Source organism: Netta rufina (assembly GCF_964035555.1).
Source record: "Netta rufina genome assembly, chromosome: 19".
Lineage (NCBI taxonomy): Eukaryota > Metazoa > Chordata > Aves > Anseriformes > Anatidae > Netta > Netta rufina.
Window position 1 is genome coordinate 6385769 of NC_140143.1, and position 24092 is coordinate 6409860.

Genomic DNA, 24092 nt, shown 5'->3' on the forward strand with positions numbered 1-24092 from the left:
GCCAACAACTTGATATCATTATCTACAAAAGGAGGCCAGTGAGCACCAGGGAGCTCAGAGCCAAGTTTGGGAAATCAAAGGCAAATCTCCCAGCAACAGAATTCTGGCAGAGATGGGGCTGTGCCCCAGCTAGTGCAGGATGGTCTGGCTGCCTGCGTCCGCTGGCTTTCAAAGCACAAAAGAAACATGCTCGGCGTGGTGCCAGCGCTGGCTTTGTTGGGGCTGGGGGTGTGCCTGCCTGCATGCGAGGGCTGCCAGCAGAGTGCCCTGGGGAGCTCAGTGTCAGTCAGAGGCTGAAGCGGTTGGAAGTTTGAACAACCACGTGAAGCTGTCTCCTTTTGTTCAGTGACATTTTTAGGAGATGAACCGTTCAGAGTGATGGAAAACAACGACAGTTTTGGTCATTTCCCTCCAAATCTCACCTGGGACTTTCCTTCTATTGAGTCGGATTTACATTCTGAAATAGGCATGTGGCTGCTTTGCCATTTTCAGTTTCACTTAATGCTATCTCCAAAGACGCTTTCCAATCCATCTCTAAAGAGCTTTTCAGCAGTGAAAGCACTTGCACTTTGAAGGCACCTATAGAGGCATTTGGGAAGGCTGACTATCAGGAGAACTGAGCAGAAGGGGCTCAAGGAGGGATGACGTTCCTGTGTTGCAATTGTATTGGGAAATACAGGTGTAAAACTGGTTTCAGTATGCTTTGTCTCACAGACTGTGTCTCCAATCTGCTTGATAGTCAGATAGAGAGGGGTATAAAAACTAGCCAGGAGAAGTGATGATATGGAGAATGTAATTACAGAAGGTGAAGGGAAGGATGCAGACGGTATCGTTACAGAAGGTGAAGGGAGCTGACTTAGCTGAAGCTTGGATGGAGGTGGGATGACAATGCCTGGATTCACCCATCTCTGCAGGTGGGGAAAAAAAACTGGGTGCTTTGCAGTTCCCTGTGAAAAGAAGCTGGAGGTCACCAAAATCTAGAGCAGCCCCGTGGATCCCTGCAGGTCTGCATCAGACAATGAAAGCGTAGGAGGCTAGAGTTGTAGATAACATGGAATGGCTAATTCTGGCACTTTCCCCTCCTGTTCCAGTTTGATCCTGACAACACTGGCTATATCAGCACCGAGAAGTTTCGTTCCCTTCTCCAGAGACACGGCTCAGAGCTGGACCCCCACAAGCTAGAGGTCCTCCTGGCCCTGGCAGACAGCAACTCAGAAGGAAGGATCTGCTACCAGGACTTCGTCAACCTGGTGAGTGCTCCGACTGGCAGGGCCTGTCAGTCCTTAGCTCTGCTTAAAATGCTGTCTAGAGAGGGACATCCTCCCTTCCTCCCTCAACATCACTGTTTGCTGTCTCCCTACATCACACTGCATGGGCTTGCTGAAGCATTCGGTGGTGGCTGAACTCCTAAGCAAAGAGTCAAGTTGCTGATGATTTTTTCCAGGGAGACATGTTTGCATGGGAAGAACCTGTGGGAATTGTTGTAAGAACAGCATGAAGCAGTGGTTGCTGATAGTTTAGAGGCTTTTCCTCTCGATATCAGTTGGTAGCTTAATAAGGAGCCATTTGTTCACAAGCAGAGGTCTGTCAGTCTGGGGGTCTCCTGTTATATTGAAGGATTTCACCACTTCCAGAAAAAGAATATAGATGAATGTTTGTTGACTTGCTGGGTAGAGTCACATTGCACTGCTGGAGACATCTACAGCAGCAGGGAGATAGTGTTTCTGGGTCATGTTTGTTATAACCCAGGTAAGATGTCTCAGACTGCATGAGTCGTGATCTGGATACCTCTTTATCTCTACTGATGTGTCAATTAGTGAAGGGATCTCTCTGTTTTTCATCAAGGCAGTTTGGCCAGCCAGCACAGATGTAGATGTGTGCTATTAGATACCCAAGATGGCCTAAAAATCCTTTATTTATTTATTTATTGCAAAACAGGTCTCTTAGGCAGTAGCTGTTCCAGGCACTTTGTCCTGTTCTTGCTCTGTCATTCCCCATCTGAGTCCCAGCAGACTTATTGCAGCAGGAAGAGAAACCTGGGTGTCAAAGGTTATGAGCAGAGAATGACAGTGACGTTCTTCAGGTTTTGCTGGAAAGTTGGTTCTTGATGCAAAATATAATCTGTTTAATTTATAATAATTTGTAACCGTGTACCTCAGTCAACATGGGGATTTGATCCCTCATTTTGGGGGATTGGACTAGATGATCTTTCAAGGTCCCTTCCAATCCCTAACATTCTGTGATTCTGTGCTTTGTCATGTTCACTCGTGCATTGTCCTCTAGGTTTAGGAAAAAAGCTTATTCTAAATGTGAGACAAGGCATATAATCAGAAAAGCATTGTAACAGGGCACAGCTGTCAAGGATCCAGGTTACAGCCTCAGTCTAGCAGTGGTCAGTGTGAAGATGAAATTACACTGATACAATGATATAAAATAGATCTGCTGGACCTAATTGAGCAGTATTATTAGCCCTCTGCATGTGTTTATGTATCCGGTAAAATAAATGAAGAACTATTAAGTACCTCACAGTGAGTGTGAGGTTTCTTTCAGTTCTACCTTAATAAACAGAGTAGTCAATAGTACTCTGTGATCAGCAGCGTATTTATAGTAACAGCTGCTTGTTCTATGGTTTGGTATGTTCAAAGAACCATGTAAGCATTAACTAATCGAACGGCACAACACTTAGGTAGTGGGAAGAGGTATCTTCTGACTTACTTTACAGAAATGATGGCCCAAGGCCAGCCAGAGCATTGGCAGCAGGCTCAGGAAGAGAACAGGGCTTTTTCTCTCTCCTTGCTTCACTGAGCTTGAGAGCAGAGCAAGCTAATGAGACAGGTGGGAGGTGAAAGGCATGGACAGCCTCCTTCTCCTTTGGGAAATGGGAGTTGGTAGCGGTCTGCACCTGCCTGAAGTGATTTCTGCAGAATGGCGAATTGCCTTCATTGCTGTTGAATGACTCCTGTAAAGAAGTCATTGATTTTCTATCATCAGCCCTTCTATCCTCCTTATCTGCATTTTTCGCCCTTGCTAATCGATAGCTAATGCAAATGCCAGAACACTTAAATTACTTACAAGTGGCATCTTTCTCTCTCTTCCTTCAGTTGCTATTGATTTCCAACATCCAAAATTTTTAGGGCTCCTTTTTCCCTTGCTAGTTTCCTGCTCCCAAACCTTCCTTGTGAACTTCCTGATGAAAAGAAACACCACAGTTGACACACAATTGGAACTCTGAAGTTGGTGAAACACCTCTGATTCACTTTACAGGTGTCAGTCTTAGCACAAGCATTTATGTGGGGCAGTATTAAGCACGTGCTTTGTGCTTGATGATCATCATCCATCTCTGCTTTTTGCTGAGTTTAATTTGTCTGTTTTGGTAGTTTAGAAAGAATCAATATGCTCTTAGAAATGATGGTGCTGGATCTGGGGACCAGGAAAGCTTGACCCTTTTCTAGTTCCACAGAGTCTTTACAAGGCTGGCTCTGTATGTCTGCTTTTTAGTTCTTCTTCAACATCCGTGAACAGATACCCTCACATGATCAAGCACTGCTGATCAGCGGATCCCTCATGGCCTCTCAACCACATCCAAGGTACTAAAAATTGGAGCAAGAGGCAAAATGGCACCAATGAAACCCTGGCCACCAGAGAGGCCTTGAGGGGACGAAGGGGGCTGAGTAACAGAGATGTCTTTAGGTGCAGTTGTCAAAGCAGATGTGTGAAAGTAGTGGCGTTCTTTAGATGTAGAGCTTAGGGATATGGTTTAGTGGGGACTGCTAGCGTTAGGTCAGAGGTTGGACTCGATGATCTTGAGGTCTCTTCCAACCTAGAAATTCTGTGATTCTGTGTGATTCTGTGATTCTGTTCCTACTGGGGTGGTTCATAAGCAGCCCTCATGGTTTCTTCCCAAGCTTGGTGATGAAAAGAGCTGATAAGCTACCTGCAACACTGTCTAACAAAGCTTCGAAGTCAAAGTGGTTATCCCCACAGCAGAAAGTAGGGTTTAACCGACGGTCCTCAAGGGAACTCAAATGCTCTTCCCTGGTCAGTTCCTGGGATACAATAATCCTTTCTGTTTTTTCTATAAGGTGTGTTCATTTTGATAAAAATTGAGTTGGGAGGGTCCTTCCTTTTTTCAGCCTTTCAAAACCCATGATCTTTGCTGCGTTCCCTGGATGTGCGATAGAATGAGGTGCTGCTTATTCTGCAAGTGCTTGGTTACTTGCTAGAGAGTCCAACGCTGAGAGATGCTGTTAGTGACTTCAGAAGCCATTGTAACTCTGTGATGTGATTATTTCCAAGAGATAGTACAGGCCATAAACTTCACAGAGCAATACTGTTGATTCACAGAGGGGCAAAGTGGAGGTGATTCAGGCTGCAGTGGTAGCTTGTGTTTTGTTCTTGTGAAAATAAAGTACATAACTCTTAGCCTTGCTCTGGAAAAGGAAAACTTTTATAAAACCTAGTGTTTAATAAAGCAGACTTACTAGAAAAGTAAATCACAGCTTATATGGAGACTAAAGCAAAATCTGTTTTGCAGCCCAATGGATCTCACTGCCAGTGCAACTCCACAAAGCAGCCTAGTTCTCTTGAACCAAGTATGTTGTAAAAGCTGATGTAGATTTATTTAATGTGGTCCAGATTGGACCTGCCAGCATGGGACAGGAGAATTCTAGGGGAAGGGAGTGTGTTTGCCCCATTGCTTCAACACTGGCACTACCCTGGGAGGTGCCCCTAGTGCATACTGTAGGTCCCGCTATCCCTGGTTTGGATTCCATGTTTAAAGGACAGGACTGGAAGTCAGGTGGACCTAAGTTTTGTTTCTGGCTCTGCAGCAGACACACTGTGAATCTCTGAGACAGAGTTCATTGCATACCTTGGGAAAAGCAAAAACACTACTGCTTCCAGCAGAAATGTTTAGCTGTAGCTTTGCAGGAACTTGAAGTTGATGTCATATTGTGATGGTGAGCAAAATATATTAGCTAATTATACCCATGTCCTTTGTTTTCCTGATCAAGGGTTAGCACCTGCTTTGCCTTCCCTGGCCTTGTTGGTTTCCAGGGACAGGCTAACTCTTTGTCATTTTCTGTGAGGCATTTTAAACACTGCGTAACAATAACCAGGTCACCCTAATCCCAACTTTGCTGGTGCCAGCACCTTTACCCTCCAGAGGAAGATTTCCTTTCGTTTTTGTGATTTTTCTCTCTGGTTTGCTTGGAGTATGCTGCCAGACTGCAAATCCTGTCACTTTGAGAGAAGAAATAAAATTGCAGATGCAGGCTAAGAACTCTGCAGCCTTTGCTACAAGTGATGGATACACGGGTCTATTGGCTGTGAGAGGAGGATAACTTTGCAGTAGGTTCTTACTTCGTGGAAGAGGCTGGAACATGAGCTGTTGGTGGAAGGTTGCCTTGTGCTATATCCTGCTGAGCTGAATGCTCAAAGGGAGACTTATCTCAAAATAAGTTTCGAGTTGAATGTTTTAAGATTAAAAGGCTGTTGCAGAATGACCCTGGACTTCAGTTCTAGTGGCCTTGTCTGATGCTTGTAGTTTTGTTCTTCCTGCTGCTAGTCTGGAAAGGTTTGTTGCAGGAAAAGCTTCAGATTTCATAGCTCCGTCTCTTCCTCTTTCTGTTTCGTACTAGCTGCACCACTGAACCAGGGCATGTACCCTGCCAACCGTTAAGATGACTCCCATTGCTAACCTCGGGGTTTCCTTCAGCTTCCAATGGGACATCCATTTTAGTGCTTCCTCTGTCCTTGATTCACTGTCTTGGCTGAAACTCTAGGATTCCTGAGCTCTCATCCTGGCCTTAGTTCAGAGATATAATAAATATTTAATTTTTAAAAAGGTTTGAAAATCTCTTACTTCAGTATTTGTTCTAATATTATGCTGAGTAAGAAGTGCTTCTTCTCAAGAGATGGATGGTTGTGCAAATGAGTGGTTATCTGATTGTGTCCTTATCCATCCCCTACCTCCTCAACATATTAAAGCCCTCACTGGGGTGAAAGTTCTTACTCCAGGGAGCACTTCCAGGAGCTGGATACCCTCCTGACAGGTGTTCTTCACTGCTTTTGTGTTGTTTTCCTTCCCATTTTGGAGAAAATGAGTTGTATATCGTTTTTAATACTCCAAGAGCTTCATGCATCTCCTGAGGGGGGAAAAAAGCCATCAGGGGGTCAGGTGGGTGTCTTGAAACAGAGTAACCGGCATGCAAGAACTTCTTTTGGAGAGTGTTCAGCTTGTACATTGATCTGACTCCATTAGATACTGGCTGCGTATACCAGCAGAAGAGAGTATTTTCTTCCAAGTGAACTAGTCTGACAAATAATCATTATGCCAAATAAAGTGGAACTTAGCATAGAAATTTCCATCCTTAACCATGGTTCCTCAGCTGTTTCCAATCACATACAGTTGAAACTTGAGAAGCATGATGTCAACTTCAATGGTCATTTTAATTGTGTATGTATCTAAAATACATAAGTGAATGGGAAATATTATAAAGGTATTTTAAAAGAAAACTGCTTCAGAAAATAAAGTCTGGATTCACTTCAGATGCAGAATCCTTCCCAGTACTGAAGGAAAATGAACATGTGCTGGGGTTTTGAGGTTTCAAAGTCTGCTGCATTTTGACACAAAGTTATTTGAAACAGTAAGTTTGACTTGTCTTGTAAGTGCTCTTGTACTGTGGTTTACCTTTTCTAATGGAAGTGCTAGAAGCCTGGGACATTTAATAAGAGTCCAGACAAGGCCTTGAGCAGGGAAGACTCCTGCAATGACAGCGATAATTTATTTGTTTTCTCCTGCACTTTTCTTGAATTCCCAGAAGAAACCACTGCTTAGTCAAAGCTAATCAGGATATTTCCTTTTGTATCCATACTGTTTGGGAAAGGAAAATACTACCAGGTTGGTGCAGAGGATGTGAACATCTGTGACAGATGAACTTAATGCTGAGCTATGTGTTTTGGGCAAAGCAGTCTTTACCCACATTAGCATTTTGTAGAAGTGCATATTGAGGGAAGGAAATAAATGTGAATCTTGAAAGCAAAATTGATTGGAAAAGCTGCATTTGTAAGTAAAGTGGGTTATAAAACTAGAGCTGACAGAGGCTTTTAAAAAAGCATGTGCTAACTTCTGATTTAGTGCTCTGTCTCTTGGAGGATCAGAGCTGGAGAGCCGAATGCATTGCTTGTCGTTGTATGTGTTTAATAATAGCTGGAGACCAACCTCAGAGATGCCAATACCTAGTGGGTGGAAGTCCACATTTTTCTGAACTTCCTGCATGAGTCTGAATAAAAACCATAAAGAGAGTGCTGTGCCCGTCACTTGTGAAGGGCAGCAGCAGTAATATAGATAGCCAAGAAACCTGGAGAAGTTGGTCTGCTAGTAGGAAAAGCCAAGTTCCACTGCAAGTTGTAGGCAATCTGAGATTAATTCTAGACTGACGTGTCCTGAACAAAAACAGGGCTTTGTAATCCACTGAAGTTTTACACTGTCCCATACTAGGCTGCAAGGACTCATCCTAAATTTTGTCATTTTCAATATAGAAAACAGATTCCTATCTAAGTGGGCAAAACTGTCCTTCCCATCCGATGCATCAAACGCACCCTTTGAGCAGAGCTGTAGCACTAAGCCTGCTTTTGTTTTGGTGTGTTAATACCGAAGGGCAGTGATGGCAGCACATGGTTACAGGTCGTCAGCCTGGCTGTTTTGCAAAGGAAATTTCTCTCTGCCTAACAACTATTTGCAGGCATGAAGGACTAAGGGAACATGTTGTTTCCTCTCCCCTGATTCCCCATATAGTATTTTCTGTACTCATCTGCCCGTAGCTTTAATATCACGCTCATTAAAAAAGTCCCAGATCAATTGCATGAAGAGAAGTGGGGCGGGCTGCCCAGGGCTTCTGGAGCTGCAATAACATGCAGGCCGACAATGGGTCTAGTGTTCCTTCAGCTGATGATTAAATACTTGGCTCATAAATACCAATATTATGTAATTCCTAAATCAAGTCAGCAAATTGTGACCATATGGGAGACTTTCTCTTTGGAAAGATTTGAGTATTCCAAAGTCAGTCTGAGGAACAAAATAGGCTTCTTATCAGGGGTTGGTGAGAGCAGCAGTAGTGACTTAATCCTCTGTCTTTCCTTGTGCCTTGGTTTCACTTCACCTCCTAGCTTGAGATAAAAACCATGATCCTAAGGCTTGTGGGGTTATGTGAGTAGGCCCAGGACTGCGGTGTTTGCTTGAGTCCTGGCAGTCAGCTGTGCTGCCTCTTCAGAGCTTGTTGGCATGATGGGCAATGAGTGCAGGTGGGGACCAGCAGGATGTCTTCTTACTGAAAGGCCTAATTTTAACGGGTGCTGAGTACATCCAGTCATCTGTATTTTAATGGGTTGTGGGAGCTTTTGGGCATGTGTAGTGTGCTCCTGACGCTCTGTGTGTCCCTGCCTTACTCGGCTGTAAAACCATGCCAAGGCTATGGCATTTAGAGGGAACTTGGGCCTTCTTTCAACATCCTCTGCTCAAAAGGAGACTTGACAAATATTATTTTTTTTTTATGTTTTTGCCTGAGGTGGCAGGAGGTTTAGCTAGCGCTCTTAAGGGCTGTGAACAGTTAGAGTTGTAATTATGGGTACCAAAATGCTTTTAATTTTCTAGGTAAATTGAAACCTGGCTCCTACTGACACAGCACCTGCTGTGAGTAGATTCAGGGAGTCGCCTGTTCCTTGCCGGTCTTGTTCCCTCCAAGGAGTGTGGTGTGTTGCAATCTGGGAAGAATACTTGGTGCTGTATCCTCTGCAGGACTGCAACAGTTCAAGACCTGCTCCATTTCATTTGCAGGCAGTTTTCTCATTGCCTCTTTGCTAAGAGTGCCTCACAGTGTATAGAAATAACCTTGTTGTTTGTGTTTGAGGCAAGGGCTTTCTCCAGCAGTCACATTTGCTACCTAGAGAGCTGTCAGCATTTTTCTCAAGGGCTTCTCTTGCTCTTGTAATATCAACATTTACTGCTTTTCCATCACTACTGGTTTAAATAACTCTTGGCGTTTTATCATCCAGATGTGACCAGAAACAACCAATATGGAACACCTTGTAAAAGTAATGGAGTGTGAGAACAGGTAGTCAAGAGAACAAAGGTACAATTGTCTGTCATCATTTGTTGGAGGAAATCATTGTCATGAGCTTCCCTTTTATCTTCTTTGTGACATGTGAGAGGTCCTGTTGTATTTTCCTGTTTTGGAGGAGGAAAGCAGAGCTCTCTACTGGACAGGAGGGCCTGAGGTCAGTGCAGCCTAGTGATCAGAGAATTCCAGCAACCTGGATTCTTCCACTAACTCTATTGTATGACCTTGGGCTCGACTCCCACTTAGTGCTGGGAGGTCCAGCTTCTCACCACCTCAGAAGAGCCACAAGCTTCATTCATCTGAGATGTGACTTCCACAGGGATCCTACAGTATTCCACTTTTATCAATAGCAAGGAGACATTTCTCTTGTGCTTGATTATTACATTGAGGAATGCCTTCAGAAACATCACCCTGATGAATTTGCACTGATCTGACTGTTGTTTGAGTTCTCTGGGCAGCATTAGCAGTAAAACAGAGCAGGACACTGAACTGATGTTGATACGCTAAATTCAGGCAATTGAGCTGAGCAGGTTCCTTTTACCATGCTTAGCAATAACAGTGAGATTCAGTGGTGCTTGAGTTGGGATTCTCTGCTGAATAAATGCAAGGAAATTTGTTACAATCTTAGCATGGATACAAATGTTGGCAGCCTCTGGGAATTCCCTCTCATCTCTCTTACCAGTGTCTGCAGCAAGGAGGTGATCCTCTGCTGAGAATAGTCAGCAAGCTTTGATGCTGAACTGCAATGATCGTTTTCTTTAATTTGATCAGGAAACTATGGTCTTCCACTGAAGTGCTGCAGCAGGAAAAGGTGCTGATTGCTTTGTAGTAGGCAGGCAAATCATATGTATTGCTGTAATTAGAACAGACGTTACAGCAGCTTCAGGTGACTGTCAGGTATTTGCATCTGTAGTAGGCAAACGTAGCTTCAATCTCAATTTAATCTCATCCACAAGAGGAGTGAAGCCAGAGAGAACAGAATAAACTCTGCAAGGGAGCATCCATGGTGTGTCTCTGACAGGCAGCGAACTTGAGCCAGTGCAAGGTCATTAGGTGACTAAAGGTGATTGATGAAACAGAGGGATGTTGATCACCCACAAAAGCTAAGAAAAGCCTTTCACCTGATAGATGTTTCTCAGTGAATTTCTGTATCGGAGGGAAGGACAGACGGGCTGCAAACAGAAGGCTAAGTAGGGATGGGCAGCTGCTGGGAGAATGGGTCACAGTGCCTGTGTGCAGAGCTTGCAAGGCCAGTGAACCATCACCTTGGGTGGCCTCCTCATCTTCCTCCAGTGATTAAGAGGACCTGGCTCCCTGCAGTGATTACTGTGTTTTAAGCAGCTTGGTCCAGCTTGAAACAATTACTCAGCTGCATGGGCACTGAGAGACAAAGCTCTGGACTTTGCTGTCGTTGAGATATTAGCCAAAACCAGTGTGATCCATGACAACTGGAAGTCAATGCTGTTGAACATCGTCTCTCATTTGGTTCTGGGAGGCTGAAGATGCTGGTAGTTTCTGAGATCAGGTAGCAATTCTCTAGGAAGGGGAACCAAGCTTTGCTGCCTTTTCCTGTAAAAGGTCCCCTTACAATGTTTTTAATGCACAGATAGGTATTTTATCTTTTTAAGCTTTCTCTACAAAAGATTCAGCCAGTACAGTGACTCTAATGCAGTAGGTTTGTTTGACATCAGGGCTAATTAGCAATTAACCAAATCTTGGAGCAAGCACTCTCAGACCAGATTTTTTTTTTTTTTCCTTCCAAGCAGGCTAGGCATAAAATTCCATCTGCCTAATTTGCAAATGCAATTGCTTTAATTATGCATCCAAATTGGGAAAGTGTATGCTCAAAAGATAGATAGCTAATTCTGTGCACGTCTGATGATAATGTGTATACAAGTCAGCACTGTCTCAAAATCTGCTCCCTCTGAGGATAACTTAAAAAAAAATAAAAATAAATAAATAATTAAATCCTCTCCTTTCGCAAGTTTACAGCAGCTAGACAGCCTGTATACCAGTTTAGTCTGTGTTTTGTTGGTATTGCTTGTCATTGTTTTTGTTTTACACAAGGGAGTCATTTTCCTTTCCCAGAGCTAAATCCTGCCAACAAGGATCAGAACATAAGGGTTAGCTGCTGTGAATGTACCTGCTTCTGCATTCAAGAAATTCCCTGCCCCTAGAGATGGCAGGTGCAGGGAAGTGCAATAGAGCAGGGAAGGTGAAGGGAAGGAGGACACAGTGCATCCGTGGATGGAGGCTGGCAAATGGGCCAGAGAGTTCAGCTGGGTACAGCCTCTGCTCTACCTTGCCGGTGTTCTGCCCTGACCTCATATATTGGCACCATAATAGAAAATCCTGGTGCTGTTTTTTCTTGCACCCCATGCAGGTGACCTTGTGATCAGGCTGAGACTTGGTTCCTACAGCTCCAGCCTGGTGGTGGTTCTCCTGACTGCATGGGTCTGGCGCTGCCAAATTGGTACTAATTTCCCCTGACAACTGTCAGGCCCTGCCTGGCCTTGCTTTGTCCTCACGGTTTCCTCCTTTTCTTTTTACCCAGATGAGCAACAAAAGGTCGAATAGTTTCCGCCAAGCCATCCTTCAGGGGAACAGGAGGCTGTGCAGTAAGGCACTGCTGGAGGAAACAGGGCTGAGCCTATCACAGAGGCTGATCCGGCACGTTGCATATGAGACCCTGCCACGAGAGATAGACCGCAAGTGGTACTATGACAGCTATACCTGCTGCCCTCCACCCTGGTTCATGATTACCATCACTATTGTAGAGGCAAGTACCTTAATGCCCTGTCTCTGGAAACTCACCCCATGCTGCCCGGGCTTTTGCTGGGACATGACCAAAGACTAGCGTGGGACTAGTTTGGACCCAGACAAGGATGAATGTGAAGCTGATATGAACATCTTGGCTTGCCTGTGTGGGTGTGTATAAGTGGAGACTGTGGTCCTATCTATCTCTGTGTGTGGTGATTAGTCATTGAAGCAATTTGTGTATGAAACCACGGAATCTGGGAAACCAAAGCAAAGTTTTTTTGAAGAGCAAAAACCAGAGTAGTTTTAGGGGTAATTCAAATAATGGAAATAGAAATGAAATTCATATGTTCTTTGAATAGAGAGAAAAAGGAGGGAATGGAAACTAGATTAAATATCTTCACCTTATTTCTTTCTCCAATAAGGCCTTTGTACAATTGCTAAGTGATGCACTGGAATAAGCAAGGAGAAGGATATCCTGTGGCACTGATCCGTAGGGTGCTGAGTTCTCTGACTCAGTGGCTGGCTTGTTCCAGAAAGCCACATACATACAAGGTTATGCCAATGTGTTGCACGTTCCACATAATAGGGAACTTTCACAGTGAATGGCTGTCACATGGGAGAAAAATTGTTTTACAGTTGGCTTCCCATTCATGATTTTGAGTTGCAAAGTGTTTTTCAGTTAGGTAAGACATTTGCTAACCAAGGAATCTCCCTGCTCTTCTAGGTTGCCTTTTTCCTTTACAACGGAGTGGTATTAGACAGATTTGTGCTGCAAGTCACCCATCCCTTATACCTGAAGAACGCACTACTTTACCATCCTCAGCTCCGTGCTCAGGCTTGGAGGTACCTAACCTACATATTCATGCATGCAGGGTGAGTACTTGCAAACTGGAGAGATTCCCCACAGCTCAGGTTCCCTAGGGAGAGGCAGGAGGAGGAAGCAACTGAATCAGCTCATAAATCAATTTTTAAAAGCCCCAAACACAATAATTCTAAATTTGTCATATAATCTGTAGCTGAGTGTTGGGCAATGAGAAGCAAACCTTCACAGCTGTCTGAAGTTAGGAGGCAACGTAAAGATCTTAAGAGATGCTGCTCTTCTCCCTAAAACTCACCAGATTGAAGTGCAGTGTCCCTCTAGAGGAGGAGTACAACTGGTATAACGAGTCTGCAAAGATGCTGAACTGGTATTTAAGAACTACATGTTGTATTTTTGCTAGACTTCCTAGTTGAGGTTGGAAAAGTCAATTAAACTCCCTGTGCCTATATTATATCACCACTTAGTGATGTTGTCCCTTCTGTAGGGACTGAGGTAATGCTTAGAAGCCTGAGTCAAGACTGACCTCCTGTTTTGTACACACTGTACAAACACCAGTGTTCCCGAAGAGCTGACAGTCTCAAATGACCAGATGGGCAGAGAATGGTTCACCTAATGCAAAAAATAAGATGCAGAGTAAAACGAATTGTCCTTCATTCCATGGGAGGTATGTAGCAGACTTGTGAAGAGAATCCAAGGCATGGCGATTCTAATTCTGTGTTTCTGGACTATGCTAGTCCTCCCAAGATTCAAAGAGACTTAATTATGTGATGTTTGTGATGCCATGGTGATGAGTGAGTGTCACAGGAAAGTTCATCTCTGTACGAAACACTCTACCCCCTCTGTGAGCTTTCTCAGATCATTATCTTCACACATTCCTGGCAGATAATTGCAATTTTCTTTAATTCTGTCAGTGAAGAATCAGAGCAAAAAGATTTTTAGCAGTGGTTTATAGTCTGAAACTGGATAAAGATCCTTTATTCTTAAACAGAAAGCTTATATTCCCATCAGTCAATGTTCTCCTTTAAAAGGCCAGAAAGATCAAGAGGATCTTTTCCTTTTTCCACTGGGAAGCTGATGTCTCTTCTCTGCCATGGAATAACAGCCTCAGTGTGTAATTGGCCTTGAGTGCAAGATGTGCCACAGATCTCTAAATAAAAATCATAGTTGGGACAGAATGGACTTGACCCAAGGGGAGAGTAGAAAAAAGAATCTGGAGGAAACTTTTAAATGTGGTGACACCTGTACTCTGCATGCTAAATCCCTCAGAAAAAGTCCTGTGTATAGTGGTGTCAATCTACAAGTGGAGGCTATTGGGCTTAGATGTGAGGCTGGTTGTGTAATGAGAATTAGAAAGATCCATCGCTGAGAATGTTGGGGAAACTGGGCTTGTAAAAAGAAGGACTGCTTAATTTTAACTAATGCAAACTAATTTGTATCTGAGTTTTTTCTTCTGGTTTTGTTTTTGTTCTACTGTATCACTTCTGTAACCACAGATTGCTCTGGAATTCCTTTGAAGAGAAGCACCTGTACAATGACAATTTTTCAGCTCTTAAATGTCTTCCTGTGTCACTTGGGCTTCCTTTCCTAACCAGCGTAAGGTCACCCTTATCTGTAGCAGGCAGTACTCTGGCATTCTCCACATTTATTGTCTAAAAAATAACAGGTTTATTTCACATCTGTGGCCAGCTTTGTGATGAACAATGGTGAAGGTGGTGCGCAGAAGACTCATTGTTTTTGTGACGAATTCCAAATTCTTTAGCTACATAGCCCTCAAAACAATGGAAAGTCCTGCTGGAACAATAAACCCCATGACTTATTTGCAGTAGCTAGACTTAAGCTAAATGTTCACTTATTGCTAACTCATATGTTTAAGCTCCTTTCATATCAGGAGGACAGATAAATCTTAGAAGGGTAATAATGTTTGTAGTGGAAGCCCATCATTCTCCTCTTGTTTTCAAATGAGAGGCTAACACAGTGTCATGGGATTTATTGCTGTTCTGTTCCCAGCTGAGACTTTAAGATGGTAATGTGGACTGCTGCTTAATTTAGTGCACTTGGTCTGCTTTTTTGAAGAACTAGTGACAGTCAGAAGGTGCCCAAGAAGGCAGCAGTTGCTAAGGCTTGGGTGGCTGTGCCTCTAGAAAGATTCCAAAAATGCATGGACTGTGTGATGGTCCTGATGGAGAGAGCTTTGTCAAGGGCTGAAAAGCCAGGCAAAGTTGTAAATTCTGCCCTTCTGCTTTCATGGAAAGCAGACGTTGATTATCGGGGGCCCACACATTTGTAACACTGCCATAACTAATGACTTGCATTGATGCTCAGTCCCATTTGTTTGGTCTCAGGGAAGAAGAAAGTCTTTAATAAATCAATGGAATTGTCATTTCAAGAATGACGCGTTCAGCACCGGCAAAGGCTAATTATATTTTATGGGTGCTTATTGACTGTGGAGCCTTCAATGCTCTTAGCATGATGGGGAGAGGGAGTGAATGGGATCACTCCTGGAAAGTCTTTTAAGAACAGCTGTGAATCAGAGCGGTCACTTTAGAGTCTAGGATAAACTTTGCCGAGCCCTTACAAAAGCTGCCTTTGAGAAACAAGCCCCAGTGCTTTGTGTGAAAATGTCAAGCGCTGCCTCATGATGTTAACTGCCAGCTGAAGCTTCTTTCCTCCCCACGGTAAAAGGGCACTTGGATGGTTTGACTGTATTCTGTGATCTCTGTGTGGCCTTTGCTGGTTGTTCCTAATTTAATTCCCAAGTTCTGTGTACATGCAGGATGAGAATGGGTGCCAGAATATACCCATGCCCCCATGGCCTCAAAAGCTTTGAGCAAGATGATAAACATACTCAGTTACGTTCTGTAATCTGCTACAATGGCAAACTGTGGTGCTGAGTGTCTCATGCAGGGAGATAAACCTACTCTTAGAGAAACATTGTGGTAACAAACCCATTAAGATACCCAGAAAGGTCTGTTTCCTGAAGCATCATTTCTAGCAGCCTTTTCTGGTCCTCCTTTAAATCCTCCTGTATGAGATGATGGTATCCTTAGTGCATCTATCTTGCCATCAGCACTTTATGATGTATATGGGAAATTGCTATGGTAACATGAAGAAAGACTAACACAGTGAAAATACATGCAACTTAAGCCAATTATTTCTAGGGGAACAATTAATTTCTTGTATAAAATACAACATAGATTTACATTAGATACTTTGCACTTCTTCCCCCAAAAGACACCGGTCTTCTTCACTAAGGGTGCCATTGGGTCCTTTCAGCCCACTTTTCAGTGAAAGCAGTCGGGTACTTTTAATACAGAAAAGAGTATACTCCTGGCTCCAGCATGATGTGGCCATTTAGCAAGGGTCACAGCCCTGTGAGCACAGGATAAATCTCAGATGCTAGCTGAGTATTGAAGAGGGAGCCTGTTCAGATGCCTGTTGCTGTTGTTACATCACTGGAAGACCCTGCAGGTGTTAAAGCCATGGGAAAATACTTGTATGAAGCTTTGAAAAGTAGCAAGACAGTTTTGTTAAGTATTATTGATTAGAACACCAAAGAATTTGCTTTGAACATGTTGATTTGTCATAGCAGAAACCTGCTGCAGCTGGTCTTTACCTAATACGAACGTCCTAGCTGTCACACTCTCTCCCTTTAGGCTGCAAGTGATTCCACATTTGCTGATGTGTGCAGCAGGGTTTGCTACGAGTCTTAGCCCTACTCTTTCCATTGTGTTTAACAGGAGTTTTACTGAGTATGATGGGAACAGGGGAAGAGAATAGGCAGCTTCACTGGATACGCCTGGCATCCCGCTGGGTGGCTAACATCAGCCAGACATGAAATACCCTCTGCTTCCCGCTTTGGCCATGATCACTTGGAGGTTGGCTCAGCAGAAAAGGTTGGGGGGCAGATAGCACAAACAGTATTTCTGCAATTATAAAAATTAGATAGCACAAACAGTATTTCTGCAATTATTTCTGCAATTATAAAAAAAAAAAAAAGTGTGCCAGAAAGAAACTATCATTGTTTTGGGACTGCCAGGCTTACCTTGCTTTTGATTCAATATCTGCTCCCCATGATGTCAACATATGTGCAGGGAAAAGCTATATCATTAGGAGAAAAAAAGAGGAGTCCAGTTTCTAGCTGTTTTTCGTGGCTCTACTGCAATCTTGCTGCATTTTGGGGGCAAGTCATTTAACTTCTTTACATTTTTTCAAATCCTCTATTTAAAAAATAAAAATGAAACAAGAAAAACAAGTAACATGTCTCACTAAGAACTGAATGTGCTGTGAGGTCTTTGGCTGAAAGGCCCTGGGAGGATATAAAAAGATGATGAGCAGGAAAGAAAGAAGGAACATCACAACTCTCGGTCTGATTGTTCCAGGAACCATTGTTTTTTCCCAGTGTTAAAATTTACTCTCATGAAGCAGTTGCTATTTGATCTCCTTTTGAGATATGTCTGTCACAAGGTTAGAGAAGGGAGATGAAGAGTTAGAAAAGAGGACATTTTTTTTTCCCCTTTCTCTCCTTGCTGCAGGATAGAACACCTTGGACTCAATGTTGTCCTTCAGCTCCTGGTTGGGGTTCCCCTGGAAATGGTGCATGGAGCTGCAAGGATCAGCTTTGTGTATGTCGCTGGAGTTGTAGCAGGTAGGTTACACCTCTAGATGCCCTAGATGGAGAGGCACCTGAAAGTGATCTGTGATGAATTAACATAGAAGAAATGTTTTGTGACATTTGGGTATAGGAGAAGAGCAGTCACTGATTTTTCTCTATTTTGAAATTCTTTTGGAGGCTGGAAGTGGGAAATATGCTACAACCTGACATCTGTTTCTAACTATCCATAGGCATAGTGTTTAGGACCCCTGCTTTAAAAACAACAATCCCCCCCCCCCAAAAAAAAAAATAACCTTGCTGTAGCTGGTCTTCCTGAATGGGGTAGTCATGCTGTCATAGTGTACCTTTCCTCATGTCCCATAGAGGCCTAAAAGAAAAGCGTCATCATAGACGCCTGCATGAAGAATCTTCCCCCTCCTCCTTCTCACCCCTAGGTCCTGTGCCAGTTCTTTCTCCATTTGTCCTATGCTGTCTGGTTCCTACAGCTAAAGCCTGAGTAAGCAAGAAGCATTTGGTTGTAACTTGTGAGCAGCTCACAGGAATCTGGAAACTCATTTAATCATGAAGCCATAGGTTTTGATTGATTTTTAGTTTGTTTTGTATTGCTTTTATTTATGTTTGGCATTTCCAGCAGTTTGGAGGTGATGAAAGTTAGCTGACAATAGATCAACATCTAATTAAAAAAGTAGAGGGTAAGAACAACCAAGGGCTTTGCAGTGGAACTCAGACAAGGATTGACTGCCTTAGCTCAAGATTTATGGTGATTTTCTTTCCAGCCTCATAACTTTGTTTTTTTCATAATGAGCAGATAAAGCTATTGTAAAATAGGCTGCATTGAGTGCTAATAAATCCTGCATTCCAGAAGGGAGACCGTGAAAAGAATAATTGGGCTAGGACACCAGACTAGGCATGGTACAAACACCATGCTCATTAACGGAGAGAAAGCAGTTAGCAGACCAGCTCCAGAGTCCCTTGCCTATTATTTTAATAAGCATTAAAGTGGTCCCCAGCCTGCAACTTTGCAGGCACAAACTCTTCTACTTAGATAGTCTGACAAGTCATGGGGCTTCACTTGTGTACATACACATTGCACATCTGTGCCAGGTAAGCAAAGCAAGTAAACACTGAATGTGCTGTGACTGAGAGCAGGTGAGCACTGTGAGTTGCCAGCTGCCTCTCGGATTCCTGTGGCCGTGGGCTTGCTGGCAGGGTCTGCAGGGCCAGAGACAGGCTTCAGTGGGCATTGGGCTGGGCTGAACACTCAGGGCAGTGCAGGCTGTACCCAGAGCCTGAGTGAGGCTCACTAGCCCAGTCAGCATTATTGGTGTGTTTCTGCTACATGAATGATCTCACCTTTTTTTTTTCTCAGGCTGCCACATCCTCATAGACTTGCCTTTCATATCTTGTAACCTGTAAATTGCATGCCAAGTAAATAAAAGTGCCAAAAGGAAAGGGAAAACTTCTGTCCTTTAGTGCAGGATGGAACTATAAAGGTGATCAAACAGTCTCAGACAGAAAAGCATCCCACGATGCCTTTACCTATTTGAGTTGTTAGCCGGTTATTAAACATGCCTTATTCTTTGATGTATGCCAGGAGATGGAAGAAAAAGCATACGTATGCTGAGGATCTGGCAATTTAAAAATAAAGCAGCTCCGAAACAACCAGGAATAAAAAGTCAAATGCAGACATGCTGCAGTGGCCACTCCCTACTTTTATGTTTTTTTCTCATTGTCTGGCTTTGCTAAAAGGACATGTGGAAATGCAGAGTGAGAAGTGTGTGCTCAGTGCTGTGTCCAAGCATTTAACTGCAAGTTGTCATTAATCCTTTCTTAACTTCTAATTAACTTTTTCCTTAATGGCAGTGCTTAAGAGATGAAAAGTCTCAGGGCCACAGGGTGAAGAAGGGAGCTGTGAGCTGAGTTGGCTGGTGGAACCTTGGCTCTGTCTTGACCCAGACTCGCCTGAGCAATTAGCAAAGAAGTCTGTTAGAAGATTCTGTACTGCTGATGACTCTCTCAAGATTTGTTGTTTCATTTTTCCCCTTCCCTACTCATCATAAACACCTTCATTAACCCTGCCTTGTGACACCAAGTCTGCCTTTGTCTCTCTTCAGTTACTCTTAAAGTTTGCAAAGAAAGGAGCTTTGAGCAGGTCCAGGCCTCTAATTGCAATAAAGAGAAGCAGTGTCTATGTTTGAGTGTATTGTTATCAGTGGTGCCTTTATGTGATTGACCTGTCATTTTTCCATCTCGTGTTTACTGCCTCCATCCAGGTTATTTTTAGGTAGTTTTACTCTGCAGTTTTATAAGTAACAGACAGTGCTTTGATCAGAGTCTTTAGTTTAAGTTACCAGTCCCCAGTTCCTTTTCACTGTGCAAATATTTAATCTTTCCAGCATGGGAGCTACTTCTATTTTATTCTCGAAAGAGGGAAAAGACAAAGACACTTGTCTGTCTTCTGCTTTCTTGTTGCTTTGATCAGGGTGTAAGTACCTTCTGCACCACAGTGTTGAAGATACGTTGCTGCTTTGTTCTGGATGCTTTTAGCTTGGATGTTTTTAAAGTAGGTGGAAAGAAATAGACTGATTCTTATTTTCCCCTCTCCTTTTTCTTTATCCCTGTATTGCTGACCTGCAGCATTTAACACAGAAATGGCAGGTTAGTAGGGCTGTAGGGTAGGAAACGGTGGCTGGCAATTTTAACAATCCTTGTTCTTCCTCCCAGGATCCCTGGCAGTGTCAGTAGCTGATATGACAGCACCTGTGGTGGGCTCCTCCGGAGGCGTGTATGCACTTGTCTCAGCTCACTTGGCCAATATAGTCATGGTGAGTACCAGAATGACTGTCTAACCCCATTTAAAGTGAGTGAATCCAGCCAGATAGGTGTCCCAAGGGACCGGAAACAGGGCCCGACCCCGTTGTTTGTCATTCAGAGCTTGCCCAGTTGTCTTGTCCCAGTGGCCTGGTGCTGGAATGGAAATGTGACACTGTAGTTGGTGGCTTTGTGCACTGATGGCTAGCAGCTTGTCGGGAGAAGCCAAAGATCCTGGTGTAATCCAAGATTTATTATTGTACTTCGGTCTATTAGCTCTTCTTGAAAGGGATTGAAAGAGAAGGAGCTGACTGGATCTGCAGAAGTTGCAGAGCTGTTTCTGTCTGCAGAGCATCATGTTGTGTTAGGGAGCACCTAAAGAAATGTAGTGTTTGCTGGCTTTATGTGCAGAATATCCCTTATCCGCTTTTGTAAAACCCAGACTGAGACTGAAACTGAACCCTGGGCATAGTAGTGATGCTATCTTTTGGCTCTTTCACCTCATGAAGTACTTTACAAAGGTCAGTGAATATCAGCATTGCCGTTCCTCTTAGACCTGGAAACAGTGGCATATCCAAGGTCCTCAGAAAGGCAGTAGCAGAGCCAGGCACATCTGCCTGTGCAGCCCCTAAACGTGCATGTGCGTGGTGGTACTTGTGTCAAGCCTAAAAGAAACCTTGTTTTTAATGCTAGTATTCTGTGAAATCAGTAGGCTTGGGCTGCAACCCGCAATGGTGCTGCTCCAGGCAGCCTTTGTGGCATCTGGGAGTAGGGGGAGTGAGCAGCTTCCTGAGCAGAATAGGTCTCCTGTGCTGTCTTTAAGCTTTTCAAAGCATGAATGAGCTGGGGGCTGTTGCCAAACTAGGGCACTTGAGTGTCTGACAGAGCTAAGGAGCAGAGGAGAGAGCATGCTCCTATATTACAGCATTTCTTCCTGTCACACTGTTTTTTTTCAGTGTCTTGTGTCAAAGAGAACCAGGAGGGTGTTTGTTCTCTCTCATAGGGTGGTAATGCAGACACGGGTTCTTCACCCTGAGATTCACAGGGTCAGAGGGGGATAGAGGAGCTGTTGCTTTAGAGGAACAAAGCTCTGCCAGGTGTGTGTGGAGGGTCTTCACCAGTTACCTCCCCAGACTTCTTACAATGTAAAACGGCCTGTCAGTTCACTACTCATGGGACTCCTCTGAATCTATTTAGCAATTCCTACAGTAGCACCTATCTTTCTCCATTATCTGTTGTTTCTTTGCTTTTGTTGTTTCTTTTGTCCGTGGTCTTCCATGGGAGCTCTTCCCAACCTCTGGAGAATGGCAAGGCCAGCAAAGGGCCAGGCTGGTGTAAGGGACAGAGATGGGCCAGCTGGGTCTCAGGCAAGTGAAGTCAGTAAGACTGCCAGGCAAAGAAGTAATGGATTTTCTATAACGTGGACAAGTCTATAATATGTTCTTTATGGCTATGTCCTCTGGGATTGACAGATCTATGTGTGGTGTGGTGAGTGGAAAATTCACAGCTAGGTGGTTAAGGCAATGAAAGGGGTGTGTTCCAAGGGATATTTGCCCTTGATGCTCCTCCAGTACAGAACCAAATGTAAAATCCCTCCAGGTTTGCATGCAGCATCACTTTGTTTTCCTTGTCTCCTCTCCAGAACTGGTCAGGAATGAAGTGCCAATTCAAACTGCTGCGCATGGCTGTTGCCTTGATCTGTAGTAAGTATCATGCAATACTTGGCACACATGCAATCCTGTCTTGTTTGTCCTTGCCATAAGGGTTTGTGCTGATTCAGGGTGTTTTGGCTTTGCAGCAGTTTTGGTAGGAACTTGCAGCTGGACCTTCTGGCAGCAGAAACCACATCACTCTCAAATGCAGATTTTGGCTTTCAACACAAGCATTTGTAAATGAGGATTTGTTGTTAGCCAGCATCTGTAGCTTGTGGCATTTGTGAAGATCTGGGACTTAAGCATCTCGCCTTTGAATTCACAAACAAGCAGTGCTTTCATAATGCTCATGTATAGGCATCCTAGAGCACTTTCTATCTGGGATGGCAACCACATTATACGCATATTAATGAATTATATTCCAGACGTATCCAATCCCTTGGGTGGCATGATAAGGGAAACTAAGCTTCTGTTCATCACAGACAATTGTCTTCAAAGTCTAACTCGGGGGGAGGCCTTTTTTTATGGTTTTGATATAAATTTTGGAATGGGAATATTCCTTCACCTGTCTGCTCTTCCACAAGGCCAGACCACTTACCCATCCACTGGGGAGACCTCATCTCAGTGTGCCTTACACAACTGTGGCTTCCCAGCTCCCCTGTGCTCACTATACCAGGCGGTTTCTCTTTTATTCTGTCTCTTCAGGGCTGTAGCGTTGCCTGCAAGATGGACTTGAGAAGGAATAGACTTGTACAATTAATTTGTTCTTCCTTTTTTTGTTCCAGTGAGTTTTGAATTTGGAAGAGCTGTGTGGCTGCGATTCCACCCCTCTGCTTACCCTCCATGCCCACACCCCAGCTTCATGGCTCACCTGGGAGGGGTGATGGTTGGAATCACCCTTGGAGTTGTCATCTTGAGGAACTATGAGCAGAGACTTCAAGATCAGACTTTATGGTGGATCTTCCTTTCTATTTATCTCATTTTCGTGTTGTTTGCCATCTTCTGGAACATTTTTGCCTACAGCCTGTTGGATCTGAAACTACCTCCCCCTCCTTGAATGCATGGGACAGAAACCTCTGGAGAGCAGAAGTCATCTGCCAGCTAAGTTATATGAGCCAAGATGGAGGATCTATTTTTCTATTTAGCTTAGGGGAGGATGATTATTTTGAACACAAGTGTGTGCTGAAGGAGACACTTAAAGATCTCACGAGTGAATGGATTGGTCTGTTTGTTCATAAATCTAGCAGGCACTGTGCTGCCTGGTCTGGACCCTGCAGTTTCTTCACTGCCGGGGCTCCCACTGGGCAGCTTGAAACTGGGCATTTATCACTTGGTTTGTTAGCACACATCAATATTTTGTATGGGATATTTGCATTTTCCAAGTCAGTGTTGGAATTGCAGCCAGTTGTTGAATGAATCTCCTCAAAGTTACTGAACACTAGAAGGGAAAAAGAGCAGTCAATTACTAACTAGAGATTTGCACGGTACTCACAAGGCAGATTGGATTTGGTTTCTACAGATACGTCTGACTGTTCAGCCATACCAGTGCCACTGTCTAATTACTTGAATGATTCCTTAATGAAAATTAAGCCTCTGGTGAAACCTGTCTTACTCACCTTTCAAAAGGGTCAGCAAATCTTGACCACCCAAAGCGGTGGAGACTGGTCTTCAACTACAGGTCATACGCAATTGCACTATAAACCTTGGGAACTCTTTAGAGTAATATGGACACTCACCCAGAGGTGACTTTTACTGTGCATATTTTGTTTGATTTTTATTTCCTCCCCCCAGCCTGTTGTAGCTAAAGGGTGTGACTGGGGTTTCTTACTGGGGGATGGAGAAAAGAAGGGCAAATGTTTATTTGTGGTTTTATCGGTTGACAATCAGGTGCTGCTTTCTTCTCACTTTGTTTCTAGACATATTGTTGTAACAACACGTGGCCTGTAACACTCTTCCAGCAGGCTCTTGCTGTGTAAGTGGGACCTGGATCACCCGCAGCAGCACAGGGTGGGAGCTGTCTGGGCTTTAGCGCCATGCAGTCTGATTGGTGCCAGGTTTGTCCACTCAAGTCAGTGGAGTCAAATGAGGTTTTATACCGCCGTTTTCAACCTGAAGTGGAAAGCTTGTTACAGTGATCATTGTGAAAATGATAAAGCTGATTTTAAATTGACTGCTATGTTTTGAGGAAGGCAAGTATTTCTGAGGCAATGGAAGATCAGGGGCTCCAAGCAGCAGTCAGCTGTAGTGATGCCTTTTTGCTTAGCATAGGTCATGCCCAGGTTTTAGGAATCTGGTCTGCAGCACAGCCCATACAGCAG

The 24092-nt window shown here is 43.8% G+C and overlaps 1 protein-coding gene across 2 annotated transcripts in view; it reads left to right on the forward strand.

Annotated features, from left to right (window-relative positions):
- The window catches only part of RHBDL3 (rhomboid like 3), a gene marked incomplete at both ends in the record, with an annotated part of 59104 nt that extends 36273 nt beyond the window's left edge, over positions 1-22831 (forward strand). For both annotated transcript variants that reach the window (XM_084298237.1, XM_084298238.1), the window contains 7 exons: positions 1092-1250; positions 11674-11898; positions 12604-12752; positions 17232-17344; positions 20036-20136; positions 21765-21825; positions 22560-22831. In XM_084298237.1, the coding sequence (XP_084154363.1) occupies positions 1092-1250; positions 11674-11898; positions 12604-12752; positions 17232-17344; positions 20036-20136; positions 21765-21825; positions 22560-22831 (1080 nt within the window). The remainder of the gene's footprint in view (positions 1-1091; positions 1251-11673; positions 11899-12603; positions 12753-17231; positions 17345-20035; positions 20137-21764; positions 21826-22559) is intronic.
- Positions 22832-24092: the final 1261 nt, after the last annotated feature.